This window comes from Thermobia domestica, chromosome 3 (genome assembly GCF_964235325.1).
Source record: "Thermobia domestica chromosome 3, izTheDome1.hap1.1, whole genome shotgun sequence".
Classification (NCBI taxonomy): domain Eukaryota; kingdom Metazoa; phylum Arthropoda; class Insecta; order Zygentoma; family Lepismatidae; genus Thermobia; species Thermobia domestica.
In genome coordinates, this window is record NC_137456.1 from 309,271,271 (window position 1) to 309,291,814 (window position 20,544).

General features: G+C 37.4%; 2 protein-coding genes across 2 annotated transcripts in view; one reads left to right on the top strand and one right to left on the bottom strand.

Annotated features, from left to right (window-relative positions):
- LOC145681136 (acyl-coenzyme A synthetase ACSM3, mitochondrial-like) overlaps positions 1–4,826 on the bottom strand; it is a 125,533-nt gene extending 120,707 nt beyond the window's left edge. Inside the window, exon 1 of the mRNA XM_081752570.1 lies at positions 4,695–4,826. The gene's annotated coding sequence lies outside the window, so the exon portion shown is untranslated. The remainder of the gene's footprint in view (positions 1–4,694) is intronic.
- Naam (Nicotinamide amidase) overlaps positions 1–20,544 on the top strand; it is a 165,398-nt gene that overhangs the window by 55,624 nt on the left and 89,230 nt on the right. Inside the window, exon 3 of the mRNA XM_081753861.1 lies at positions 2,193–2,322. Coding sequence (XP_081609987.1) covers positions 2,193–2,322 — 130 coding nt within the window. The remainder of the gene's footprint in view (positions 1–2,192; positions 2,323–20,544) is intronic.

Consider the following 20,544-nt stretch of genomic DNA (forward strand, 5'->3'; position numbering starts at 1 on the left):
GGTAGACCTCATCCTTGACATAACCCCATAAAAAGAAGTCTAATGGGGTTATGTCAGGAGAGCGTGGAGGCCAAGCTGTTGGTCCATCACGACCAATCCATCGCCCAGGAAATGTCCTATCGAGATAGGCACGGAAGTCCAAAACCCCAATGAGGTGGTGCACCGTCTTGCTGAAAAACGACATCGGGGCGATACTGAAGCAGCTGAGGAACAGCATACAGCTGCAACATATCCAGGTACACTGCAGATGTGATGGTGTCCTCAGCGAAGAAGAATGGCCCGATAATTCGATCGTGCAATAACGCGCACCAAACATTCACCTTTGGACTGCCTCTGGTGAACTCTCTGACCTCCCTGGGGGGTTCTGAACCCCAAATGCGTACATTGTGGCGATTCACTACTCCACTGACAAAGAATGTCGCTTCGTCGGAAAAGGCAATTCGTCTGAGATAACCATTATCGTCTTCAATACGTGATAGCATTTCGACCGCAAAGTCATATCGACGTGTACCGTCGTCGGGCAACAAGGCCTGAACGAGTTGCACTTTGTAAGCACGAAACAATAAACGTTTGTGTAAAATGTCATGGATAGAGCTTTTTGGCATCTGTAATTCACGTGAGGCCCTGCGCACCGATTTCTTAGGACTTCTCAGAAAAGACTGCCGCACAGCCTCCACTGTGTCTGCTGAGGTTCTTGGTCGACCAGACCTCGGAAGGTCAGCAACCGACCCTGTGTTCTTGAACTTCTCATACCAAGCTTTAATGCTCTTGACATCAGGTGGAGTCCTCCCAAATGTTGTCTGGAACTGTCTCTGCACCGTGGTTGGTGATCGTGTCTCATGGTACCACAGGACACACTGTGTATTCTCCTGGTTGGTTGGCATGGCTTCTTGGGCTTCTTACTTACGTACTACAGACCTAAAACAAACAAAATTGAGACTTGGTAAAACAGAACAAACCTAACACAGACAAAAACTTTTATAGTTTGTAAACAATTCAACACCAGTTTCATATTTCTATCTTATTTCTAGCCTGAGTTATCAATTTCTGTAATCGGGGAAGGACTTCTCGGACACCCTGTATTATACGTACAAACATGAAAGATATACATGAAAATAACGCAAACTCGCAAAGATACGTCGTACCCCCAGAATAAAACTGTCGTAACTCTGAAATGTCAATTTTAAAAGTAAGCCAAAGAAATTTGTTATATCTAAAGGAACTTCATTATCTCGTCTCTTTTTGAAGATTGTAACGTTATTTCAATATGTATAGTAATAATTATTGCAGACAAAGTCTTTCTTAAGTACATACACATTGCAATTCTTACACGTTAAAAATTGATGGTGCTATTTCAAACAAAATATTTTGTACTGAGTTGGCAACACTGCTTCATCAATTGCAATACTATTTGTGGTTTTCGATAGGGCATTTTGTTCTCATTATATTGTGCAACTTTTGTTGTGATTGCTTTAATGGTTTTCAATGTATTTACTTTAAACGTACGTAATTTCACGATATATATTTCAGGAAATTGTCAAAAGAAAGGCAGAAAATGAAAAACAGAAGAAATTTTTTATATATATGCAAATTTTGAAGCCCAATAGCTCCTATCCTTCTAGTCCATAGCACCTTAAATTTTTGCTCATTTTCATTTCTCATGATGCTCTTAGCAGATGTGCTATGTGGCAGTCAGATTTGAGCGACAACTTGTGGACCCTTTCCATGTTAGATGGCGAAAGCCCAGAAATCTAAATCCAAAATCCTAATTAGATCACTTCTTATGAAAACATTCACAAGGGTGTTTTACTCTTGGGATGAATTTATTCTGTCTTTCATTTTCTGCTTTTGTCTTCTGACAATTTCCTCAACTACAACTCATGCTATGTTGTTGGTATTTCCTAAACAAATATTTCATGAATAGCCCTAATATATATAACAAGTCATATCTCACGAAAAATTTCACAAGAAATTAAGTTTTCTTCGGACCAAGTTATCCGAAAACGTTTTATAATTTTGTTCGTATTTCACAGACATGTGTTTGTAATAATTGCATCATTACATTATTTAGTTTAAGAATTGGAGAGGGACAGTTTAATACAGTGGTCTTTATCTTTTATTTTTTACGGGCTTAATTGTGTTTGCTTTTAATGCAGACTATGTAATTGTTTGTTATTACTCTTTATTTGCAGAGATGGAAAATTGGACTTAGCTGAATTTGAAAGCTTGTGTCGAGCTGTGTTTAGAAACGACAGGGGAAAGATTTATTCGCTTAAACCGGACCAACTCCAGGAAACATTTGATGTATTTGATAAGAATCAGGTTTGTGTCATATTCTGTTGCACTCAAATAGTTGTTACCAGGATGTGCTTAATTTATTTAAATTGCATATGGATAGAAACAAGCTTGTTTGGCCTTAACGTTTTGTAGAACAGTGAAGTTACGAGCGATGGGACCTAAGCTTAAAGTGGAATCCGAACCATTAGTCGGTTTGCACCCGAAGGAAGTTGTCCTCTATCTGTACTCGGATCCTGGACCACTTGAGGCGAGGAGCCTACTGACTCATCCACTGAGGACACATGATGGAAATGCGCCATACTGATTTTTCATACTTAACGAATATTTTAAATCACTTTAGAAGCACAAAAAATACACGACTACACAAGTGAAATTACTGTGCAGAGTTACACAGAATATTAAAATAATTGGACAATTTAAAAAACTCAAGAGTGTAGATCTGATTTAGTCCAGGTTATAATTACTCGTTGAGGGTATGAAACACATAGTAGTATTTAACTAAGTACTCCTTAAACAATATTCCTTCCAATATATAGTTTATTTTAATATTTGAAATGCTTCACTCAAAGATTTTTCGTCAGGGCCGCAAAGGGTTAAGGTTTTATGTATATTAATGTGCAGTCTTCACATTGCTCTTGTATGTCAGACAGTGGAATAATTAAAAATTAAAAAAAAAATAAATGGATAATGCACAGTATATTTTATCTCCCTGCCTCAGTATGGAGATGGTGCATAAAAACAAAAAAGACTCAAGCTGAAACACGCCCGAGCGACATATTTGAAATATTCGAAAGTTACATGTTATATGGAACATTATTTAGATGAGTAGTTAATAAATTAGTCCGTTAGATCACTGAGTCAAATATTGAGCAACTTAATTTAAGTTGCGCATCAGTAAAAGAAGTGAATAAAGAAGGAATCATTTGAGCTCACTCTTTCTCTGAACCATTCATACGTACACATATCCAGAAAATGCTTTAGATTTCAATAAGTACTTACATTAATGTTTACACGTTTATGTGAGAAATGATCTTCTAGATGATTTAAGATATGTGGAACAATTTCTGATATTTTTGCTTTCATTTTTTTTTTGTTTGATTTTTTTTTTCCGAAAAGAACACCTGATTGCATCAAGTTTCTCGAAATTTGTTACAACATAAGAAGAATCTTTATGTACTAGAAAACCAATATTATTTGTTTAGATCATATTCACTACTTTTTCGTTTTATTGTTTCGTATTCATATCATTGTATTTTAACAGTGATTATGATCTCAGCAGGTATTTTAAGTGCTCTAATGGGCCGCTTAGTGGTAGACTACTCACTTCTAGCATCTGGGATTCCTGGCTTGATCCTAGCTTCTGCCATGTATGTTTTGTGATGGATAAAAACCTTGTTTGTGAATTTTTTCGGGGTTCTCCCGTTTTCTTCCACTTCGTCATTCCACCATTATAATCCATCTCATCTTCAATATTTCCCTTAGCCTTGGTGCATAATCGTGGGACGTCAAACAAACAAACAAAAAAAAAAAATGCTCTACTTAGCCGTGGCATGACGTATCTTGATCTTACAGACAATAAGACCGGCAGACCGGCAATGTTCGGGACGCACATTATCAAGTAATTTAAAATAGTAACTTTTTAACAACTGTCTAAGTTTTTTTTAAAAACCAACATTAGAATTCACTTCATTTTTTTTGTCATATGACCCAAAATTAAGGAAATTATGAAGTTTTACAGTTTTCAAACGGCTTCTATTTTGAAACAGTATGACGGATTGGATTCGATATTTGTAGTATGAATGAACTGACTAAATTTGGTTTTAATCCATTCGTTGTAGGGAAGTTACTGTATCCCTATATACAAGAAATTGATGGATATTGTGAGATCTCCACAATAGGTATATTAAAAATCCCACACAAGCTTATTACAAACCAGAAATTATAAGGGGGTCGCCGACAAGAGGATGATAAAATGGGGTGGTGATAGGAATGGTGGTGGTGGTGAGGTTGAAAACCACTGGTCTAAAGGTCACCGCTAGAACAAAGGAAACTGCCTGAGAGTCGAGGTGTCTACAGTGCTAGGCTGTCGATGTTAATCGCAAAGTCGAAGCTTGGTACGTTATCGTTGACTAATCTTTGTTTACCATTGTGTTTAATTACCTTCGTTAATTCCTTCTCTCTTCCATCGTAAGAATGATATCTCAGGTATTCATGTTCCAAAATTTAATGTGTTTCCGAGATCCATGCTCCGTAGTACGGATCCCATATGGTACATATGGTTAAGAGCAGACTTAATACTAGATCAATTTTTCCTATAACCTAGGTGCTTAGAACAAAACCTCATTTTCACAAGTAAGAAAATAAGCAAAACAAATTTAAAAAGCACAATTACGTACTGTTTGCCGTTTCCTTGTTGTAGATCCAGGGGTTTAAGTTGTAAACAGTGAAGTATGTGAATGTTTATTCATCAAACTTCTCCACAGTTTAGAGAGACATCCTTACTTAACGTTAGCAATAACTAATGTATATGATTAACATTAGTAGAACACACAATGTGGAGTGTTATCTTTTTATCATATGACTTTGAACTTCACATGACCTTTGATTCAGATGCTAAACCAAGCTCTAAAATTTTCATCAAATCTCATTCATTTAGCCTACACTTGCGCAAACGTTTTGGCCGCGTCCTGATCGTGAAAAATAAGTATTTTTATAATACTTGTGGAATGGTTCTGTGTATTGTTCGTACACGAAACGAAGGAATTTATAAAGAATCATAGTTGTTGTAGTTCGTGAACTGATTATTTCAGAATTTTGAAAAACTATTAAAATTGTATGTCTAGTTTAGTATGGAACTCTAGCTTTTAGAAATTATACCTTGTTAACTTTATCTTTGAAGATACCCATAACCCAGTTCTCAGGTATACACAGTAAGATGTGAACTCAGTTACGTCATAAGAAAAAAAGTAAAAAATTCTTCAAATTGCTACAATTAAGGAAACAACGGAATATGTGACGGAATATGTGGTTTGCGCTTGTCACTGTTTTCAGCGATGCCATATGCTATGTCAGTTTGATAGGAAAAGAATTCACATAAATGAAACAGTAGTAACTTTATTTCAGACTTTGCTTGGGTCAAGGGGGTGGACAAGATTCCTTTGTATAAGACTTTAAAGTTTTTTTTTTTTTTTTTTTTTAATAGCATAGAGTTGATTTAAAATATATATTTCTGAATCTCTGGCAATATTTGAACACTCCCTCCACAAATGTCGCCACTGATTAAAAATAAGAAGAAAAAAAAATGGCTGCTGTGCACAAATGTGTGTAAAATGTAATGCAGTTGGATGATTGAACATGGTGTGAGAGAAGTAGTGTTTTAACAGGACGACAGCTGTCTGCTTGTAGGAATGTCGAACAGAAAACGACCAACGAACCGTTTTCCTCTCAGTATTCATACCATAACATTGAAAGATGACGACGCATGCGTGCTATGTGCGTAGGCTCGGGTTCTATCCTAGTAGGGTACTTTTCTTGGATACAAACGTAGCCCTCGCAAGAAAGGACATTAAACTTCAGCAGATCGTAACATTGAAGAGAATTATTAAATCCTTTTTGTGGTGAAAATACACGAAAATTTTCTTTTTTAAATTTAGACTGAATGTTTTCTGCAGTCACTTCTAAGAAATTAGTTTCTTTTGATTCCTTCTATGTGCCGTTTTTTTTATTTCTTCATAATACAGATATCAAAGTGTTGATTGTGTGGAAAATTACAATACCAAATTACGTATGTTAGTACTGCAACAAGCAGTATATTAGTAATATTTGATGGTCGCTGTTCGAAATGGTTGAGGCAAACCGACATTTGTTAATCAACATTCCATGCGCTGCCACAACCATACATTTGCGGTTCATCATTTTAACCTTTACACGTTCGTTGGCAGGTATTGATCGTTGTTGAAATTTATTTATTAAGCAAGGGCGTAACCTGGCTTCAACAGATCAATCGACTTTCCAATAGTTCAATATTAATTTTCTTGATTGCTTGTTTTTTCTTCCTTGCTTTTTTTTTCTAGAACAATCTTAGGATTTTAATGGACATAAACAATGCCATTAGAGGATTGACAATTCACTTGTACAGTTTGAAAGCAGTAGCAAAGCTTAATGGATTCCAGAAAGCTGCTTTTCGCTTTCTATTGCCGTTTTTACTCCATTGCGACCGGAAGTGGTTGATTTGTGCCACTTCCGGCTTGAATAGAGGGTTAAGAGAAATTATATTATTTATTCTTAGAACCCTAAATCAATTCCGCTTCCCATTGTAGTATCTTGTCGTTTTTGGTCTATGTAAAACTATTGAAACCGGAAGTTGTAGTGGATATCTATCACTTCCGGTTTTAGTAAAGAGTTAAGGATAGACACTTGAAATGTATTTTTAGGACACTGAATAGATTGGAGGAAACGCTTCTCGCTATTTATTGCCCATTTTCTTTATAGTGATGAGCGTTGAAACCGGAAAGATTTAGTTCTACCACTTCCGGTGGATGGATCACCTCCATTACCGAATTCAGTTCCTAATTTTTGATCCTCTACATCCTGATTAACATTGATGGTGATGCATCAGGTAGTTTTTGAGATTTATTTCCAGGACGGACGAACAGACAGGGTAAATATACAGGATGGCCCAAAAGTAGGTATACACCCCTGCATTGATGAAGTATAACATTCTAGTTTATGGGTTTATTTGCTTCGGCTGTTCCAAGCTTAATATATAAGAAAAAGGCATTAAGAACAAATAATGAAGAAACTTAAGTCTACTTGATGGATAACAATAAGAAATTATATAAAATGCAATGAGGTGATCAGTATGGTATTGCATACCTACTTTTGGGCTACCCTGTATAAAAGAGTTTTGATAAATCATCTCCTTAAAAACTAATCATTTACCAGTGATTCTAAGCATGGTATGAATCCGGTTTAATCATTCAAAATTTGTAGTCGTACCTGAGTAATTTCACGATCTTACACAGGCACGTAGCCAGGATTTCGTAATGGGTGGGGGTGGGGGGTCTGTGCCATGAAATACTGTGGTTATCACACCAGGTGCTCGATCATTCTAAACTGTTTTACTGGCAACATATATTGGTTCAATTAGCCAGGATTTCGTAATGGGGAAGGGGGGCTCTACATGAAATATTGTGGTTACACACCAGGGGCTCGATCAATCGAAACTGTTTTACTAGCAACATATATTGGTTTGTTAGGACAATAAAATGAGGATATGTTAGTAAGTACAGTATTTTAATAAACTATGAAGAAATCTCGAGTAAAAGAATATAAAAGAAGTATTGAAAAAGATTTTACACTATTTACGTTCCTTTCTCTGTTGATTCAAATAAAACAATTTTCCTTTCATTATGTCCTCAACTATTATAAAAAGTACATATGCAATAATGTCTTGTAAAATATTTTACAATGTCTGCGTTCCTTTCTCTCTTGAATCAAATGTTAATCGAACTTTCTTTCCACATAAATTTTTGTTTTTGTTATTCCGTCTACTACTGTCTGTTACAAATGACAAGTTAAAGGAGCAGTAAAAAACTTCCTCAAATAGAGATCAATTCACCTAAGATGGCCAAAGTTTGCGCGCTCACGTGCTCACGACAATCCCTTCCTCCACCAACGGCTGTGCTCTATGTGGTGGCCATGAGCCTGGACTATCGCCCTGCAACGCAGTTTCCACAAGCAGTGCGCGTCGAAGATGTGTGAGGGGGAATTGTAGACCACACGCTTGACAATCTTTCCTGAGCCCCGCTATGGTGGTGGGACGCCTTCGCACGAAGCTTTGTTTTAGAAGGCGAAAGGCGCAGAAATCCATCGGTGACGCATCTGGTGACGTCACAGGTATGGAAGAGAGGGGTATAACAGACACACCAGTCTTGGTGTCTGTACACCGATAATACGAGACAGTACTGCGAGCAGTGTGACTGAATGCTTTGTCCATGTAGATCCACATATTCCGGGTGCCCTTGCCATACAACTATGGGGATGTGCGTTGTGTGTAAGGGTTCCATGATGTTCGTTTGAATGTACAGATAGGCTGCATTCACCATGGCCTTCGAATCCACATGATGCATTGGCAACTTCTCACGGGCGCAGAAACCTGCCACCACCGTGAAGCCTTTCGAAAACTTCTCGCGACATTCACGGACGAACTCGCCGCGGCCCTTCGCATCATGTGAATAAAAAATGGCCCTGGGCTTATTGGTGTCATCAAGGAAGATCCAGACTGCATCTAGAGTGACAACCCACTGCCATACAGCTTTCTTGTGTTGAAGAATCTCTCTTGAATGTTCCTTGGTGATAAGTTATGCCCCATCGCCTTATGACGTTTTTTCGGTCAGTCCTAACTTGTCCTTTATGATACGACACACTGTCTCCTGTGATATACGGCATTGAGGTGGCAAGGTTGCTTTGGGTGGGAGGGTTCTCCTTCACAACTGATGCCCTGATGTTTCTCACAACACGTGGTGTCCTGGCTGGACATGGCCGTTTCCTTTTCACTCTCACGACTAGATATTTAGGGCCGATGCTTTTACAGCGCTGGATTACCGTTGCTACTGTACGCCAGCTGATATTGTTGCCCCTTGACGCACTAAATTGTTCATCGGAAAGTGCATATATGTACCCTTCCCAATAAGGTGCCACTTATCTGTTCACCACAACTACTTCCATTCAGCGTTGTACGTGACTCACAACTGGAGTCACGGGCTACTGACTTCTGGTTCCATCTCCTACGCTGTGCTCGTCATCAGCTCTGTAGAATTGGCCACCTTGGGTGAATTGACCTTCTGTAACATGTTTGATACTGTAGAGAAGCGATGATGAAAAATTATGATAAAAATATGTCCACACTATTGCAGAAGGGTACTGTGTTTTTCCGTAAAAGTGTGGACAGATAATAGTTCTTTTTCTCGTTTCTTTCTGTTTCATCCTTCCTTATTTTTTCATTTCTGGTTTCGAAGTTGGGGAGATCCGGACCCCTACCTTGGCTACATATCTGTCTTAAATTCATTTACTTAGGTTTGAGTCTTCGGATCACAGCCTAGCAAGGTGGTCGTGATACGTATGTTTGTCATGGGTTCACAAGATCAAAAGAGTTTAGTTTCACATTGCAAAACTACCAGAGTTGCCAACCTCAGAGAACAAAATTATCGATTTTCGTGTTTAAAATTATCGTTTATTACAAAAAATAACGTATATTCGCTATATATGTGAGCAATAATATATAACAAACTTACCTAGTAATTTTCAGTTTCGAACTCCGAATCGACGTAACTGTCCTCACAATATTTTTATCCTTATTAACACTACACTGAACAATAATATTTCCACCCCCTCGTAAACATAATTGCATTTAAAGAATGGATGCAAGGTTCCATGTGCCAGTTGTCAAATCGTTACTCATTTATTTTAGCGGGAATGATTGTTAAAAACTTCAGTGTATGTGTTTTATGATTATTTAACAATCATATTCACATTCAAAAGCTGAAACAATATGCACGTTCTAAAATTAACGTGTATTCACCTATTATCGCAAGGATATTTTCGTACATAACATTAGGGCTTAAATTATCGTATATCACGCTAAATTATCGGATAATTGGCAAACCTGAAAACGTACGTTAGACTACCAGACCAGTGGTTCTCAACCGATGTGTCGCGCAGTCTATAAAGTGTGTCGTGAAATATTGGAATGTAATGAGCCAATTAGTCAGAATTAGTTTAGAGACAAACTTAAGTCAGTGCCTCCAACGGCAGTAACAATACTCAGTTCTGTAAAGAGTCACTACTTCTTTAGAAACTTAGTTTTACTCTATAATCAGTGGCGTACACCACAAGGAGGGTTTCGGGATTTTAACCCCCGTGAGCAAGATATTATGGGAAAAGAAACGTGTAATATATTAAGATATACATAAATCATGCATGTCCTGAAAGCAAATGAGATTGAATGATTGACACCCGCTTGAAGAAACTCTGCGTATTCTACTGTCGTGAAATTTATATAATTTTAGTATATGAAGCAAGTGTGTCGTCAGTCAAGAAAGGTTGAGAACCACTGTACCAGACGAGCTTCAATATTGAAATCAGAAGTTGTAGATCTGTCATTTCCGGTTTCAGTACAGCGATAAGGACCGTGATAGATCCCTTTTTGAGGCCGCATCCATATCACAAAATAAAGGGTGGAATGGGAAAAAGCTGGAATCCGCACTATTGGATAACAGCTTTGGAAACAGCGGCTCTGTGGACAGGAACATTTTCGTGCGGTTTTCGTAACTACTGCTGGGTATCGGTACTCCGCACCTGTAAAACCGAACGATAAGTGACATCGCTTTATACTATGCTAACGTAAGGAAGAATAATTTAATCGTTTTCACGCAGTTTCGCCATTCCACGATTTTCGCTCCAGTTTTAGGCTTAGAATATAATGAACGCTCCTCGTAGCAGTGGGCTGGACATATTGCAACAAGAAATCAAGATGATGTACAAAGACAGTTCTTGACTGGATACTTACAGGTAAGAAACGATCTAGGAAACGTCCTCATACATTGAATGTGACGATATGAAGAAAGTATGTATCAGTCCATAGATCACCTCGAGCTGAACAAATTGGCATGCTTCAGAATAAGCTCTCATGCGTTAGTTTCGAGGGAAGCTAATTTTTATCGGGCTAAAAAAAAGTTCGTTGCCTATGTAACGCAATTGAAAGTTTTTATTCAGCTGGAATAGGTTATTTATTTATGCTATTAACTAGCAGTCTGTCTTTTGTTGATTTCTCCTAACAATGACACTACTACTTAGTTTTAACCTGGTTTACATAAACTAGTCTGATGTATGATAGAAGTCGTGCCGAAGTAGGTGCTCTCTTGTGTGTATACAGTATTGCATGTATGTACAGAGATAGAATCTAAATACAGCTCTCAAATCAAAGACATTGAGCACGATATTTGCACATAATCAAGCATTTCCTGGTGTATATTAACTGATGTCGTAAATAGATATTGATAGAGCATTATTTGTGCGAACACTTATTTTTGCTGAGCACGTGCAAGTAATCCCTCATTTGAAAGAATTAATCTCCTGACTAAAGACAGATCATTCTTCCAGCAACATGCGATAAAATCGTGAATACGCATTCCTCAACTAGTTTAGGCTATTAATTAATCTCATATTGACAATGGAAATTTTTCAGTGCTGGTACAGACCTATTGAAAAATATTCTGTCTGGTACATTTTCTGCAATAAATTTCAAGGTAATGAGATAATTTCTAAACTTCTCTTTTGTATGCAACGGAAGGACGTCTACAATGCATGTTTGCATTAATAATATTGCAGAGTAAATACTTCTATTTTGTGTGGTAAAGCTGGGAGGAGCTATTTTCGTTGAACAAAGCTAAATTCAAATAAAAGGCTAAACTGAATTGTTGTGCTTTGTATTTACAGGATTCATATTATTTTCTTCTATTCTTGGCCTATCTAAACATTGTTAGATTCTTTAACTGAACATTTCCACAGATTTCCAATGTGAGCTATATGCCCTGCTCTGGTGGATAGTTTGATTTAATATCCTTAAAATATATTCAGTGTTAAATAAATTGTGTGGAGTTCCGCGATACGCCTTATAGAACGACCATAACCGTCCGTCTGTTGACAGCTATCAGTGCAAAAACGGTTAGAGATCGAAAAGAGGATTTCAGCAATCGATTCAGCATCCCAAGATTAGGTTCTACAGGGTGTCCAATATACAACGCAACCCGGAGTTTGGGATAGATCTTTTAAACCTGAAGCCATACACAAATAATGGTTCTACCATAATAAAACCTTGTTCATGCATTATTTTTAAACTAGGAAGCAACGTTTGAAGTACACTAGGAACCACACAGTATTGCCAGATGTAACCGAAGGTGTATTTTTTTTTTTTTTAACGAAAGACATAAATTGACTCATAACTCATACGTATGGATATCTTGTCGTTAATTTTCAGTTTGTTTAGTTGGAGTAGCTTGGAAACTATGGAGCAGAACAAAGAATTTTTCATTTCCACCAGTAACCAATTGAATGTAAACGGGAACTTAGGAAATCGTAGTTTTCATTCTGAATTGGTATTCTGTAGTAGTTTTCATTAGCATTCTGAATTGGCAACACTGCTGATGTTTCAGTGCATCAAAAGGTGTGTTGAGGGTCTGTCTACATTATGCAGTTCCTGAAAACAACGAAAAAGAAACTTCGAAATTATCATGATAAAACTTTTACTTACACGCACCCGGCAATACTGCTGTTCATTTCTATAGGAGCAAGAGGTATACAAGAACATTCCTCGAACTATACAAGACCTGGAAACGAACATTCGCAGTGAAACGTGTGAACCTGTGTTTGAATCAAAACAGGGAGTACTTACAACATCTGCTGTAGAGCTGATAACTCACTTCGTGGTAATAGCAGTGTTGCCGAATACATGTAAGTAAAAGTTTTATCATTATAATTTCAAAGTTCCCTTTTCGTTGTTTTGAGGAATTGCATAAGGTAGACAGATCCTTAACACACCTTTTGATACACTGAAACAGCGGTGTTGCCAATTCAGAGTGTTAATTTATGAAAACTACGATTTCCTTAGTTCCCCCTTATAGAGACCTCATCCGATTAGTTACTGGTGAAAATGAAAGATTCTTTTTTTCTGCTCCATAGTTTCCAAGCTACTCCAACTAAACAAATTGAAACTTAACGACAGAACATCGACACATATAAGTTATGAATCAATTTACGTGATATATATATATATATATATATATATATATATATATATAATATAATATAATATAATATAATATAATATAATATAATAGTGAGAAGCGGCTTTTGCGATCGATTCAGCGCCCCAAGAGTAGGTTCCATATCCTGCGTTAAGGTTGGTGTAAAGGGACAAGCTTTGCCGATAGATGTCACTACAATCTTCGTATCTTTCTCATGTATTTTTTACTTTTCGCTAAAATTCACGATTTCTCTTACAAGTTTCAGCCTAGATACTTCAAAATTTTTAGAGAAGGAACTTCATAACCTGTCGAAGGCAACAATCCGTGCCGTTTTTTTATTTAGAATTTTCTTTATTATTGAAACAGTTATATTGTTAAAGGTTTCGATATCCATTTCAATAATCAAGCCATTTCAATAATGAAGACAATTTTAAATAAAAAATCGGCACGGATTGTTGCCTTCGATAGGTTATGAAGTTCCTTCTCTAAAAATTTGAAGTCTCTAGGTTGAAATTTGTAAGAGCAATCGTGTATTTTCGAGAAAGGTAAAAAATACATGAGAGATACAGAGACCGTAGTGACATCTATTGGAAAAAACTTGTCCCTTTAAATCAACCTTAAGCTTCTGTTCAACTAGAAGTGTTAGTAGAGATCAACCATTTCTATTTCGTTGATCGCTATAGAAGATAAACGGTGATAAATAGCGACAGACTATTTTTTGCAATTGATTCAGTATCCCAAGAGAACCTGCCATCACTACGCCCAACACTCTACCAAAACCGGAAGTGGTTGAAAATTGCTAATACCAACAATTTCAGTACTTAAACTCCCACACAGGAAAACCCGAAAAACTTTTCTTTCTTTCTTTTTCTTTTTTTTTTCTCTCAGATTCAGCTTCCAGAGAATGCGTTTTGTACAAAAGGAGTAAAAGATAGCGAATAGTATCTTTTTGACATGGATTCGTTAGCCGAGGCACAGTAACTATTTTTGATGTTATTCCTCTACTGCAACCAGTAGTTACATAGTCCTACTCCTAGTTACATAATCATATTCCAAATTATTAAATTCGCATAATTTGGAAGTCTGCTGTAGTTTCATACACTGAAACGAAACTCAATTGTTTTCTTTTAAAAATTTTTCAAAATCCCACAGCTTGTGGTTATCGATGCAACTTTCGCATGCGCACGATATAGTAAGGAAAATTGTTTATATCAGGTTGTCTAAAAAATATCAGTTTTTGGAGGTGAAAATTGATAGGACATTTATTGTTACTTGAAAATAACGTTATCAAACCACATATCACCATTTAACTTGATAACCTACCATTTCTCTGGCAATTAGATGGTATCAAAACGAGATGACCTAGTTTGATCCCAGCTCGTGCCGTGTGGAGTTTGTGGTGGACAAACACCGTGCTCGTGGATTTTCTCGGGGTTCTCCCGTTTTCTTCCATTTTCTTCATTCCACCATTTCATTCATTTCTCATCATCACAGTCTCCTTTAGCCTAACCGACATAAACGTGGGACGTAAAACTTAAATAAACTTAAATATCTCGTCTCGATTAACAGATGCATGTCTCGGTCTCGGGGGCAAAGTCTCAATCTCGTCTCGGTAAGTTGTGTGAAGTTGAAGTTAAAATCATTTTGCAGCCTGTCGTTCCTCTTTTTGTGTCCTAACTTCATTCTTGATTGGGGAATTATAGTAAACCACATACTCTTTCATATCTAAATGATTAACACTCATACTTTGTGTGTGCGTGTACGAATTCAATCTTCAGCAGGTGTATCAAGTCTTGGATAAAACCCAAGTAATAATTCAGATCTCACTTTAACTCATTGATTTGGTGTAGTACTTGGTCTACAATTAAACTCTATAATCAATCAGTACTGTATTTGTTTACTTCCTGTTGAATCAATTATTCAACCCCATATATCACATAATGCACTGAATCCGTAAATTCATTACGAATGTTGGGATTATATTTCAAACTATAGTCTGCATAGAAACGAAGAAAGAGAAAATGTTTACAGTAATTTATTGGTTAGCGTTTCTTTTTTGGGTAAACATTTTAATTGCAAAATGCTGGTTGATATCTAACCAGTTACGGATCCAAGGGACTGGGGGGGGGAGCCATCGTGGCGATCACCCCCTTCCAGAAGAGGAAACCTTAATATTTTATATATAGATAGAACCCATCCCAGAGTTTGGAGCTCTTAAAAGTAGCTCTAAGTAGCAGTATTACAACCCACCGCTCCCCAGAAGTCCGTCCTGCATCCGCCCTGGCTCTAACCAAATCTCTGGTTTAATTAGATGCTCTTTCTCTTTTAATAATTTCACCCTGTACTGTTTTGAAGTGTGTGCTTCTACTCTCCTTCAGTCTGAAGATTTTACCTTCAGTTTTAAAGGGAAGTTGGTACTAGACACACACCCATGGGATGGGTTCTGAGGGGTCAAGACCTCCCTAAATACCAGTTTTTTTTGTTGTTGTAAATTTTGTCTAATTTTAGGGGCAATTTTAGACATCTTAATCTAATTTATCCTCATATCGAATTTAGATCCCCGGTTATAAATTCCTGCGTACGTTCCTGGTGAGTGTAGTAACGCAACCACAAATTTTAAACACTTCTTTCCCTAAATAATTATTCAACTGTATAGAAAAATAACGCTGGGAGGTCGTAACCTTATGTGTTTGCTTACGAAATTAGGTTTCGGAATATGTTAGCAACATATTTTTGGAGTAATTAAAATGAATGGGAAGAGAACGAATCCTTGTTCAAAATATTTTCGGTATAGTACGTTATCAGAGGTGTAATTGCCTCCCTTTCTTCCCTTATGGTAAGGACGGGGCAGATGGACGATAGGGGCAGACGGACAGGAGTTAAGAAATATAGTACCTGTAATAGGAAATATGCTAACCTGGCAACAGTGAGTTGGGTCGTGTGTGGTGTTTGGTAATAGTTCGTACTTCACATCGCAGGAGTAGAAATCACTGAATATCGTATGTGTACAGCACTATTGCGAAGAAATTGGCAACAATTACACGGAGGCAAGTGTCTCAAAACGTGATTTCTAAAAACTCGACTTCAGAAATGAAATATTTGACAAGGAAGGAAAGTTGCTAAACATTCGCGGGAAGAGCAGCCGACAATAGATGGATAGTTACACGCACCACTAGAGTAAATGTATGTTGCGTGCCATCTATTGAGTAGGGTCAGAAATATTTGAAACCAATGTGTGTGCGGCGCAGACGGACACGCAATTAGCGGGGCAAACGGACAGTGACCTAAATGGTTAGTATGAAGTAGAAAAACAATATTTCTGTGTATGTATATTACTTAAGAGGTTTCTTTTAGTACTACCATTTCTTGCAAAGACGGTACGTTATCGATCTCGCACAACACACAGATGCAAATAGAAAAATGAGTCCATAGCCGCTCCTGGTAGAGCCGTACGTGAAGACAAGATGCCTCTGTCAACTGCAGCGACAACTTGCAATGTCCCTCGTAATACACTACGACGACGCGTTATGTCATCGCACATAATCCGAAAGTTTGGAGATCATACAACATTTTCAGCACAACAGAAAATGAATTAGAAAAGCATCTACTTGCCTTGGACGAAATGGGATTTGGGTTAACTCTACGCGAATTACGAAAGTTGGCGTACAACTTTGCTGTTGAGAACAAATACAAACACATATTCCATAATGATGCAAAAATGGCTTGTAAAGATTGGGAGCATGGTTTCGTACAAGGTCACAAAACGCTTAGTGCGCGTGTAGCGCAATCATTGTCCTATGCTACAGCTAGAAGTTTAACTCATGGAAACGATATCTCGAGGGAGAAGACTGGGTAATGTGTACAGGTTGTTTTTTTTTTTTCTGGTTCCATGTAGAATGCGATCCAAATGGTCGTGATGCATACTTTGTACGCATTCACTGTAACAATGTTAGTGGTTTATAAACTGTAACTTTAACTGTCCTTCTGCCCCACCCCATGGGGCATATGGACATCTTGCATCCTTGTATACTAATTGTTCAGTATATCCTTGACTAATTGACAAACTGATTTCTTTGTTATACTTTTACTTTGTACAAAGCATACTGGTTTGTAAGAAATATCTTGTTCTCTTCGGTCATTCGTATTCATACAAGCAACAGAAAACTGCTTAGCATGTCCGTTTGCCCCTCTTTACCATATATGCCTATGACTGCGGCCATCCAATGTAATTGTTTCACTATCGTACATGTAACTTAAACAACGCAAGAATTTTGGGTAAATATAATTTCAATAATTTTTTTGGTCAATATTGGAGACAAGGCCGAGACTTTCGAGATTAAACTTACATGTTAGTCTCGTCTCAGTATTGTCTTAAATTATAGATGTTTGTCTCAATCTCGTTTCGACTGTCTTGTCATTGTCAAATAACGTTAGTTCTGACCGGTTGTGACTCATATACCCTGAGATTGGGATACTAATGCCATTTCGTGTGCAAAAGGCTCAATAATGTTTAGACTACCTGATACAGTATTTTACGAACTTTCATCATACTGGTAATCTATAAGAGAAATGTTTCCACGCAGCAGAAAGTAATGTACTTGGAAACTGAATGTAGCAATGACAGTAGTCATTGCAATCCTCAGTTGTCGAGCGAATAATTACATTTTTCCGGTATCGATAGAAAACAATGTTTGGCGTCAAATTGTCAAATATTGTTGGTCGTTGAATTTTCGTGTAGATATCGCGTGCAGCTTCGTTAATGTTGATCGAATCTCGTACAACATATTCGTATGTGAGCATGAACAGAATACATGCAAATGTGATAAAACTAAGCTAGGCCTATATAGTTACACAGAAGATTAATTATTTATACTTGAAAATTCGTATGTGAAAAAAACATGTGTATGTATTGTGTTCATTGAGTTGTGATAGAAATGTATCAATAAATGTAGGAAGTATTGAGTTCTCTGCTCTTTCACACAGTGGCTGCTCTTAAAGTTTGCTAAAATAAATAAATAAATAAAATGCTACAATGAAAGGCAAAAAGCTTAACACGGCTTCAGAAAGATCTAAAAACAATATATATATATATATATATATATATATATATATATATATATATATAAAAATGAAAGTCACTATGTTTGTGACTTAATAACTCTTGAAATACCCGAGCGATCTCGATCAAATTTGTCACATAGATGGGGTTCGGGCCTGGGATGGTTTTTATCATTTCACTTTGACGGTGCAACTTAGGGAAGGGAAGGGAGAAGATATTTAAAAATGATATAAAATGACTGATATTAATGCCGAATCCATAGTTTTCGGGGTCGCTGAGATGAACAGTGCCACTTTCGATGCCGTTTAAATCTAAATTCAGCCCCGCAACTTGGAGGAGGGGGAGATATATATATATAAAAGTGATCGAAAATGACTGATATTAATGTCAAATCCATAGTTTTCGGGGTCGCGGAGACGAACAGAGACACTTCCGATGCCGTTTCAATCCAAAGTCACCCCTTTATGTTCAAAATGAAACGTATTCTCTCTGTGCGAAGAACGGGTATTATGCTAGTGCATTAAATAACCTTTCTTTCCTTAGCTTGTAGTGCATATCGATATATATTTTTTTTACCACTGTGACTTCCCTCAACAACCACCACTGGGGCGGCATCTTATTGGCTGCATTTCCAAGAGTTTTACTTTAAGAACTACTCTTAGTACGGTAGTAACAGGTAATTAAGTAGGAATCTTGTTCTTGTTATCATTTGCATAGGTTCATAAGTCGGCTACGTAGTTTAAATGCCCGAGAGAAGGTGTAACCTAGTGCAAATGGTGCAAGTAGATCTCTCGCTACGTTCTTAGCTTTTTTGGGCATCTCTGTTCATTTTTTAAAACACATTTACGTTGATTGAAGTTACACAATTCTTGTCAAATATGTCTGAAATAATTAAGTTTAAAATAGATCTGGCGCTACCTTTCTTCGTACACTTTATCCAAAAAGTGCCATTTCTTCTGTCAACAAAGTTTTCTGAAAGCTCCCAGTCTTCAAGCTATGTTTAAGGAACTTGCTGGATGTATTCCGCACCTCCTTCTTCTGTTGTAACGCGATGGAGCATTTGGCTTGATTCGGTAGCTTGATACGCAGATAATATTAAAATAGTATGTAATGTTGTCAAAGAATTTGATGTAAAGTACGTAATCTGCATCAAAGAAGCGCAAATAACTCTTAGTGCTAACGGCATTAAAGATGAACTTCCTTTTTATTCATTTGATTTAGGATTTATATTTCTGGAGGGGGCGCGGTGGCTCAGTGGTAGAGCGTTCACCTCAGGTGCTTGGGGTCCCGGGTTCGATCCCAGCCCCCGCCAGGTAAACCATGTGGTGGACAAACATCGTGTACGTGGGTTTCCTCGGGTTTCTTCCCACTTCCTTCATTCCACCATTTCATTCATTGCTCATCATCACAGTCTCCTTTAGCCTGACCGGCATAACCGTCGGACGTAACTCAAAGATTTCTTTCTTTCTTTTCTTTTTTCTTTCTTTTTTTTTTTAAAGATTTCTGGGCTTTCGGCATCTAAGGTCATTTAGACCGTCACGTATGAGGGATGACGTCCCTCGCCGAGCACACTATTCGGGGAAAGGGAAGCGCCCTGGAACCTATATGTAAGGTACCATCCCAGCATTTGCCTGGTGTCAGTGGTACTATTCTAATCTTTTAACAACTGGTTCTCTCTCTCTCTGAAAATATATATATGGTATCCCATCAGGAAAGTACCATATTTTGGGGAATGATAGTATTGGTCATGACAAGTAGTCGATCGAGATATTGATGAAAAGACCACTTCATTTTGTACACATTGCTTCGAAGATACTTATTTCGAAAACTAATGAAGACAAAGGAGTCATTCGAAAACATGTTGCAAATAGATAGGACACGTAATAGGCATTAGGGGCCGTTCACATATTATGTAACGCTGTTTTTGTTTACTCTCTCCCTCACCCTTGTCACACTTCGTAATGCAAGGCTCAACCTTTCCCCATTTGTTATGCAACGCTTTTTGATTTTTGTTTTTCATAAATTTTGTTTATTTTGGGGGTTATCACAATAAAAAAAAATTAATGGCAGAACTTTTCATTACGAAATGCTGGTATTCTAATCAATCTGTAGGTTTTTCTCGCCAACAAATCAAAGTATTACAAAATGATAGTACCGTAATAATATTTTAACCCCACAAGGTTGTTTAATTAACCAGTCTTAATTCTTCGAAATTCCATTCTGTCGTTTTTCCAAGGAGATCGCACCCAACTTCTTAGGTCACCGACGATTGGCAAGGAGGAAGTGCTGCAGTAAGATGCAGTGAAACATGATCTAGAGAATTGACATTGACCTCGTTTTGTGGAATCCAGGATGTTTCCTGTATTTAAAGTTTCCCAGTGT